General features: G+C 34.9%; 1 protein-coding gene across 1 annotated transcript; it reads left to right on the top strand.

Annotated features, from left to right (window-relative positions):
• Window positions 1-3,280: 3,280 nt before the first annotated feature.
• On the top strand, window positions 3,281-6,853 carry LOC108470235 (translocase of chloroplast 33, chloroplastic-like). The gene is made up of 8 exons (XM_017771517.2): window positions 3,281-3,662; window positions 3,855-3,962; window positions 4,065-4,172; window positions 4,277-4,401; window positions 4,573-4,837; window positions 6,078-6,146; window positions 6,255-6,416; window positions 6,514-6,853. Exons 2-8 carry the CDS (start codon window positions 3,864-3,866, stop codon window positions 6,580-6,582), a joined length of 897 nt encoding a protein of 298 aa, XP_017627006.1. The 5' UTR covers window positions 3,281-3,662; window positions 3,855-3,863; the 3' UTR covers window positions 6,583-6,853.
• The last annotated feature ends 3,037 nt before the right edge of the window (window positions 6,854-9,890 follow it).

The following is a 9,890-nucleotide window of genomic DNA, read 5'->3' as shown; positions in this document are numbered from 1 at the left end:
ATTAGAACCTGTACTGGTTAAAAAAAAGTGTCACTTCTGAACCATCTGGACTAGACTGTCAAATTAGATTGAGGTCTAATTTTGATCCTTCAATAACATCTGTTGCTCATTCTTCCTCGATTGCATCTTCTTCTTTAGCCATATCTTCATTTTCATCTTCAATCAAAGGGTTTGATGTACCCTCGTCAGACCCGATCGTAGAGAGTAAGTCATCAGTTCTTCTATACCTCATGTTACGATCTACATCTGTACCGAATTGCCAACCGGTGTAAGTTGATGGCCCCCCGCTATAAGTGCTTCCACCCTAGGACATCGAACCATCGAAGTTGAAATCGAATGCACTAACTGAATGCCACGCCCGAGTGTCGAGGCTCGGGTTACGCTCATAACCCAATTGATAATGGTTACCTAAGTTGAAATTGGTGTCTAAAACTGAAGAATGTCTACCCATTGATGCTTCGATGACATTATAATAGGAGCTTTGTAACAAACCAGTAAACCCACTGCACAACCATGTAGTAGAACTTTCTACTTCTGCTTTGGTTACTGCATTAGCCGCAACAATGGTTGAAGATGGACCAGTTCTATCAGCCTCAGCAAAGTCAAAATATAACTCCTGATATGGTCACCTCCAGCTAAAGGTCGCCTATCACATCAAATAACTCATACTTAAATGGTCAATTGATGTCAGATATCTACATTGCAATATCAAAATTCTTCCCCGACTCAAACCCCTAACATTACTCATTATTCTAGTCAGTAGCTTATGTAATTGAATAGTACGGTTGAAAGCTAATTCCACAGACTGGGCTCCTACAAATACAACTCCGATGTCCGTATTACAAATTTGATCGTTGTAGTAAATGATGGATTGCACTCATCGACTCATTTCAATTTAAAAAGAATTAGATATTTAGAAAAAAAACACTTCAAATAGTTATCCAAAGAAATGCAGACGACACTCGTAATACAACTCTTCAATGTTTGATATGAATTTGCTGTGTGACTAAGTTTTGAATACTTCAATAGTTTAATAGCAAAAAAGAATGGGGAGAAAGGGAAGGTGTGTTTCAAAATGTGTTTTAAAAGACTCCATTTCATCGAATAATAATTTTATCAACTAATTTTATTAAACACATACTTCAAAATGTATATTTCAAAGGGTCTTCAGTGGTTCAAAACGTGTTTCAAATATTATCTGGGATTTTAGGGTCAGGGCACTATTTCAGGGTCAAGGTACTTTTGACAGACTTTTAGTGGAAATGGCAAGAAAGCTCGTCCAACCGGGTGAGCTTTCTTACCATTTCTACATCAAGTTGCCAAAAGTGTCATGACCTCGAGAATCTCGGGTAAGATTTAAAGTACGTTTTTTAGATATTCGATGAAAATGTCTCCCTCGCGACTCGTTTTCAACTACGGGTTTTTTTTCAATCTCACCCTTCTCCGCGCCTTTAAAGAGGGGGTTTTCCTTCCATACTCCATCCATAAACCCATAATCTCTTCCAACCTCCATTCTTCCATTTTACAATATTTCTCTTTTTCGGTTTTCTTTCCTGTTTCAGTATTAAAAAATTTCTACACTAATAAAATTTCCAATTTGAAGTATTCTTGAGTTGTCGTGATGTGATATCGCTCTAAGAAACACACATTTCATATATCCTATCGAGATGAAACCATTACCTTGAAAACCTATCCTGTGAAAATCGAGTTCCAGGGTGATTTTTTTTATACGGTTACGGGTGGAAGCCTACATAGAAGTCTCGGTCGACGGCCATTATGAGATCATAAATTAGAGTATAACGAGAGAGTTAGATGACGGTCATTATGTAGACACGAGCTCAAACTTTTTAGATACTCGGAGATGTTGCCTTATAAATACTATATAGAAGTTTGAGGGTATAATTATAAGGAAAAACTGTGGGACTTCCCGCAATAATCGGTGTAATTTTTTCTCCATTCTATGCTGCAGGTATCTTTAACCTTTCTTCAAATCTGAAAGCCGACACTGCTATGGACGTAGGAGGACTCCCAAACAAACAGTGGTTGTTGCGGTGTAGTAAATGTGATATTCCTTTTAGGATGGCAATGATTATCATTATTAAGTAATCAATTAATAACTACAATAGTTACCGTACTGACCAGAGTTTGACCTCTACTGTGCCAAAACATTCGCTCTCTGCTTGAGAGCCCTCTTGTGCCCACCTCTGTGTTAGCCTTCAAAGAATAATGAAAGGTTAAAGATACCGACTGCATGGAAATAGAGAAAAAAATTATGTCGATTACACCAGAAAACCTTTCGTTTTTCCCTATGATTATGGCCTGAATCTTATGTATGGTTTATATAAGGCATCATTTGCGGGTATCCAAAAACCTTGAACTTGTGACTGCATAACGACTGTCAATTAGCCCCCAGTTATATTCAAACCTATGACCAAATCACGGCCGTCATTCGGACCTCTACTTAGACTTCGACTCGTGACTGTATCAATTACAGTCACTCCAAAACCTAACTTCTAAATAGTCCTATCCCGGCATGACATATGAAATGTATGTGTTCTGAGACGTGTTATCGCATTTTCGACCCTTCAAATCTACCTATAAACTTTCACGATTTTACTCTTAAAACTCGAAACACTAAACCCTAAACCTAATCCTAAAAATAAAAAAAGGTCAAAGAGAGAGAGAGTGTGTGAAAGCGCACCCAACTAGACGTGCTTCCACACACTTTCTCTAAAATTAATCTATTTTCCTAAATTTTAAAAAAAAAAAGCCTAATATGTGAAGTAAAAAAAAACATATTAGGCTAATTTAACCGACTTACTTAGCTCTTCAATTTTATAAAAAAATCATTTTAGCCATCTATTTAATTTTTATTGTTTCTTTTAGCTTTTAACTTGTATTGTTTATCAAATCATCTAAAATAGATAAAAATTTAATATATGTTAATTTAATATATGTTGATGTCTATATGACAATTTACTTATATATTAGGTTGACAATTAATATTTTAAAAATATATAATTTTTAAGAAAAATTTTTAAATTTTAAAAGAAATTGACTAACGTCACATCTCTTCTATTTTAAGGTAATTGATAAGTAGGTCAAAGAGGCATAAGTTAATTTGTCGTGTTGTTTTATAAATAAAGAATAAAAAATTCGTAATTAATCAATGTCAAGTGATGCTACTATGATGGCCAAGATTAGGTGTGTCCAGTAAATTGACATGACAATAGAGTTGACATATTTTAATTCTTCACAAAATAGCTTATAGGGGCAAGATCCTCTGCTTCAACACTAAAAACTTTCTAAACCATTACTGAAATCTGGATTATTTGGGCTAAAAACTCAGTGGTTTTCTTTCTTTATTGGAGGATGTATTTCAAGTTTTCTATTGATCTTTCGTTCGGGCTAGAAAGCAAGCCCATCTATGTTGTATATTGAGCCCACTTTGTTCAAAAGCTTTTAAAGAATTTCACCAAAAAAAAAAAAAAAGCCAGTGGGCGAAATAAGCATTTCGCTTTTGCTTGCTTGCTTGCTGGGTGGGCGGAAAAAACAAACACTACGCTGATAAGATAACGTTCTCTTTGTACACCCAAACCTCCACCAACCGCCACCATAATAACCTCTACAATTTCTTCAGTTGCACTACTCAAGCTAGGCCGGTAAAACCCCGGATTTCTCCTCGAATTCTTTCTTTATTTTCTTCTCTATCAAAAGAAAACTGACCCATCTTTTTTTTTAGCTGCATTTCGAGATGGGTCTAGCATTTTAGCATGTTATCCACTTTTAGGGTTTAGGGTTTATTTCCTCAGGTTTTTTTTTATGTGTTTTTTTGTAAAATGAATTTTATGCAGTTTTCTGTGATGGGTACTCCTTTGCCTCGTGAATGGCTCGGCCTTCAACAATTCCCCGCTGCTACACAAACGAAATTGTTCGAGTTGTTGGGAAAATTGAAGCAAGAGGTTTTTATAAACCCGCTTTTTTTTATCCCTTTTTCATTTACGTGGACTTAAATAACATGTTCAGTAATGATTATTTGTTATTGTTGTGAAAAAAATTTATAGAACGTCAACACTTTGACTATCGTTGTTATGGGCAAAGGCGGTGTAGGGAAGTCTTCCACTATCAATTCTCTCATTGGAGAGCAAGTTGTTCGAGTCACTGCTTTCCAGGTAAGTATTGCTTTTATCTGTTCGTTTGGATTGCTGTGTGGATTCTTGTTTGCTGTTTTAGATTTCACAAGTTTCATCGTCATTGTTTTTTGGTTGTTTTGCAGTCCGAGGGGCTGAGACCCGTGATGGTTTCACGCTCATGGGCCGGGTTTACATTGAATGTAATTGATACGCCCGGACTCGTGGAGGCTGGATATGTCAATCACCAAGCTCTTGAGTTGATCAAAGGGTAAGTACTTGAATTGAGCAGTCAAAGTTTAGCATCTTATCTGTTAGTTGATGGATTTAGCTTATTGAGTAATTCTCGGTATATGCTAGGGATATTTTCTTGTTAGAACTTAGTTTTACCACATGGCATGGTTATTTTGGTTAAGAACATAATGTTTTAAATATAATGCAGGTTTCTTTTGAATAAGACCATAGATGTTCTACTTTATGTTGACCGCCTAGATGTATATAGAGTGGACAACTTGGATAAGCAGATCATTAGGGCTATCACCAACAGTTTTGGAAAAGAAATTTGGCGGAAAAGTTTGCTTGTACTCACTCATGCACAGCTTTGTCCACCAGATGGACTGAATTATGATGTGTTTTCCTCTAAAAGATCAGAGGGTGTGCTAAAGGCTATTCGTATGGGAGCTCGGATTAGGAAAATGGATCTTGAGGTATGTATTCTCTTTCAAGTTTATTTATGTGAGAGACATGTTGGCTTGCCTGAATAATGGCGTTGAACAGGTTAACATGGACAAGGACGCTTTTATTTGTTGTCATAAAAATTGCTTGATGTGCTGACTAAAATTTTTTTTGTCACTCATAATTTGCTGAAGTAGAGTTAAATGATTCCACGCAGTGGAGGGGAAATTGGTATTTTCTAGTTATGAGAGAGCAGAAGATCTATGGATTTGTTATCCGCTCCTAGGATCTTCCTTTAATCTAAGCATATGCTCGTTCGCAAACAACCACAATTTCTCATTGATGTAGAAGCTGTTAAGCTATTTTGGATTCTGACTCTAACAGTTTGTTCTGCTTCTGATTCCTGACACTTCCTGTAGAAACAATTTATTTGCCACTAACAGCTAACATTCTCCACTTCTCTCTCATGCATCTTTGTAATGCAAGAGAGCTAATTTTTAAGTGGGTTTTTCTTATAATTTGGATTTTGATGCTAACTGTAAACCATCAGTAAGCTACCCTCTGTCAAATATCCCAATAGCATAGGATTCTTTTGTTACTGTTCTAAATAATTTGAATGAATTTAAATTAGGGGGAGAAATATTTTGAGGTGCATGTGTACATATATTTATATGCTTCCAAATTCTATTTTAGACGCAGAAAAGGTGGACAGGTTGACAGGAAGAAAAACTTATCTGTCATGTTAACATTGCCTACTGTGCTGATTGTGCATCTTTTTGTTATTTTTGAGTTGTGAAAGTCGTATTATGTTATTGGTTCTACAAACAGTGGAAATGATACTTGTTAGTTATGGGAGACAGAGTAATTGTGTCTGGTTTCAATATTTGCCTTATATATATATAATTTATTCCCGTTACAGCAGATTTGCCTTTAAAATCAATGGTTTCTGGTTGGTGGGCAATAATCAGTTAGGAGATATTAATTAACCTGGAACTCACATTTTTAGATTGAGGCTTATCAGAGATTTCACTTGATGTTAGTGAATGCTGCATGTGGAAAATCTTTCTTCAGACAGTAGGGAAAGTCTCAAGGAAACTAAAAAAAGGAAAAATAAAATAAAATTCAGGCTATTTATAATCAGACTGAATTGTCCGAGAAGGATTGTTAGCTTATAAATTTATTTTAATTAATTACTATTTATTTTCTGATGATATGCTTAGAGTACTGTGACTACTTTGTCAGGTATTATTTCCTTGGTTTTGATGCTTGTAGGATTCTGTCATTCCTGTTGTTCTGGTTGAAAACACTGGGAGATGTAATAAAAATGACATAGACGAAAAGGTTTATCTTTTCTTATCTTTTTCCATTGTCTGCTCTCAATTGGTTACCCTTCATATTCATAAGTGCCTTCAAATATATACACACACATATATTATTGTTTCAATGCAGATTCTTCCCAATGGAGAAGCTTGGGTTCCAAACTTGGTAAAAGCCATCACAGGTGTTGCAACAAATAAGAGTCGAGCAATTGTAGTTAGCAAGAAGTTGGTTGATGGGTCTGACGCAAACGATAAGGGAAAATTATGGATACCTGTTATTCTTGGGGTTCAGGTAAAGTTTCCAGTGGTCATTGGTTTCTCTTTGGGCTGAACTGGGAGAAATAAATATTTCCTAACACATGTTTTTGTGTTGTTTGTTGTTGTTCTAGTGGTTGGTTCTCAAATGGATTCAAGGAGCAATAAAGAAGGATATTGCAACGGGCAGTGGACCTCTATGAATGGGATATCTGGCAAGTCCCAAGTTTCTATTTGAGTCTGGTTAGAGATTCATTATCATATTAGCTTTTGCTTTATTCTCAAGGTTTATTCTTCTTAAACTTAATTTCATTTTGGTTTGTTGAGTATGCGTATGCTTTGGCAGACATTATCGGTATGGAATGTTGTCGAGTTGTTTGTAGGATTAGAACTTAGTTTCAGCCGATTCTTCTGGTTTTTGTTTTCTTGAACTACGTACCTACCTATATATATATATTGATGTTTTCATGCAGAGACTGCAATAGCCCCTTGCTCAAGTTCTCCTTTTTCCTTTTAAATTTTTTGAGGGTTTTTCTTGTCTAATTAACAATTTTTTTTAAAAAAATAAAAGAAAATAAAAATACTAAGATTTAATCGTACAGTAAAAAAGCTAAATTACCTATGGAGGAATATTCCTGCCAGCAAACCAATTAGCTAAAAACACAAAATGCTTGGTTTTCATGGCCACGTGCAACAGGAAATGTTCCTCTTTTAGGGTGCGTATCTGCAAAAACATGCAAATCATTCATACAAACAAAAACAAAGATGTTAATCTTAACGGATAGTATGACAAGAATATCACTCATAACGAAGAAAATAATGGGGATCAACTAGTAAGTATAATATATTTTTAAAAAACAAATCGAACTTGTTCTATCAGTGAACACGATGAGGTACATTGAAATTGGCAGTAGAAGTCACCTTCTTTTCAATACTATATGCTATAATATTAGTTCATTTTTTTTTTGTTCTACACCCTTTGCGTGCGAGGCAGAGTTTCAAGTTTAGCCATTCAATTACTCTTCAAGTGGATTCATATATATATATATATACACATTTGACACTTGGTCTTTAACCAATGTAAGATTTAAGTTTTTCTTTTCCTTAACAAATATTCACAAGTAACTTATATTGAATATCAATTTTTTATTCATGATTCAATCATTTTGAGCATATGATATATCGTTGTAAAGGTCTCATGGAGTAAAATATGAAGCCTTAATTTTATGATTCAACTCTCCTCCTTTACCAATTGAGAATATGCCTCAAAGTTCCCATAAATTACAATTTTTCCAACAATCCCCCACATGAATAAAAGTTGATAATTTTATCGAAAAAAATTGACTCGATTTGGTGATAGAATCTACGAATGACAGTTGCATAGGATATGTAGGTATTCACCCTTGAATCTTCCCTTGTGAAAGTATATTTACTTTACTAGTTGACTAGTAGACATGATGTCCTTGAACTATTTTGCCGTTTGTGTAAACAATGATATACCTCACACAACTACCTCCCTAGCAAGGTTTTAGTTCTCATGGGTATGTTCATATAGCCGTGAACATCTCTTGGTTCTACAAGAGTTTGAGAGAACTATACTTTAATAGTCTCCTCAAAGCGGCCCCGCTTCACTCTCACATAGATGACTTATGTTGTTCGGCTCATCGAAACACACAATGGTCATTAAAAGCTTTGCTTAACCTATCCCATTTTTAGTATGTTTACATCATAGGAATGAACTTGGGATAAGAACCCTCACAATGACCTCATAAGGTCTATGCAATTAGGTTGTCCTTTTGAACCTAGATATTGGGATCTCCAGTCAACTAGGTAGGGTTTTCCTTCATATAGCGCCTTTAATTTCCATGGCCTTTAGTCTCATCCCTTTTGATGTTTTATCAACTTGATATCGATTTAAGCCATTAGTTAGTGGATCAGCAATGTTATCTTTTGATTTTACAAAATCAATAGAGATAACTCTGTTTGAGATCAATTGTTTAGCGGTATTGTGTCGACGATGCATATGTCTCAACTTACCATTATACGTTACATTAGCAAGACACCTCCACACTTTCAAGTGGTTGTAGGATGATTTTCTACCTTTCCATAACTCATATGGTGTCTTGTCCCTTTTCTTGTGGGGCACCTCATTTAAAAGGTAATTAACTCATAGAAAAACTCCCCCTACATTTCTTTGATAATCCAGAGCTTCCTAGCAATGTGTTTATCTTTTCCTTTAGAATCTGATTTTTTTGCTCGACTACTCCATTTGATTGAGGAGAGTATGATAGTGTTACTTCATGAATAATGTCAGGTTGTATACAGTATTCAAATGATTCAACATATTCACCACCACGATCACTTCTCACTATCTTAATCTTTTTATTAAGTTGGTTTTCAACTTCTTACTTATAGAGAATAAATTTCTCTATAGCTTTGTCTTTACTTTTAAGCAAATATACGTAGCAATGAAGGTAATAAAATATTTATTCACTCCTCTCGTTTGAACAAACTTTAGGTAACAAACATTGCTATGTATTAGATCGAGTGGTTTTTGACCTTGTTAATTTTGTCTTAACACATGTTTCACATTTATAATTATTGTGAAACGAAGGAATGTGCTCTAAGTTAATTAATGTACGTAAAGTATCATAATTAACATGTCCGAGCATTGTATGCCATAAATTAAATGACTTAAACATATAGACATAAAAAAGAAGCAACATTCTTATTCATAGATTTGCTTTTACAGAGATTGCATTTAGTTTAATACATATCCCCTTCCCATAAACATTCCCTCTTTAGAAAGAAACATTCTTATTCATAGTTCTTGCATATGTTAGGCACATAAGTCCATATTGGACACTTCTTTAGAAATTTTTCCACAATATTGGCCTCGTTAGCTTTAACTTTCTTTGGGATCCTATAGTCTGATGACTTGAGCCCCATTTTTGTTGCAATTGAAGCATTTTCCTTGAAATTTATTTTCCTTGAAATTTTTACTTTTTTGGAATTGCCGCATTTTGGTCCCAGTTTAAACTAATTTTGAGGTTGTTTTCCCTTCTTGAAGTTGTTCTTGACTTCTATGACGTTTGCTCTAGCACCATTGTCATTTGTTGCTTTGTTGAGCCTTTTTTTCGTACCTCTGTTGTGTTCTTTAGTCCGAAGTCTGGCAATTAAGTCTTTCACTGACATTTCCTTTCTTTTGTTCTTTAGGTAATTCTTGAAGTCATTTCAAGCAAGAGATAGCTTCTCAATAATGGCTGCTACTTGAAAGGATTCACTTATCACCATCCCTTCAAAAAGAATTCCATGAATGATCAGTTGAAGCTCCTACACTTGATTCACAACTAATTTAGAATCAATCATTACAAAATTCAAGAATTTAGCAACTAAAAACTTTTTAGCTCCAGCATCTTCGGCTTTGTGTTTATGGTCTAATGATGTCCATAATTCCTTAGCTGTTTTCTTAATACTATACACTTCGTACAGTGCATCTGAAAATTCATTC

This window comes from Gossypium arboreum, chromosome 8 (genome assembly GCF_025698485.1).
Source record: "Gossypium arboreum isolate Shixiya-1 chromosome 8, ASM2569848v2, whole genome shotgun sequence".
Taxonomy (NCBI): domain Eukaryota; kingdom Viridiplantae; phylum Streptophyta; class Magnoliopsida; order Malvales; family Malvaceae; genus Gossypium; species Gossypium arboreum.
The sequence above is the reverse complement of the archived record's forward strand: the minus strand, read 5'-3'. Positions and strand labels throughout refer to the sequence as shown.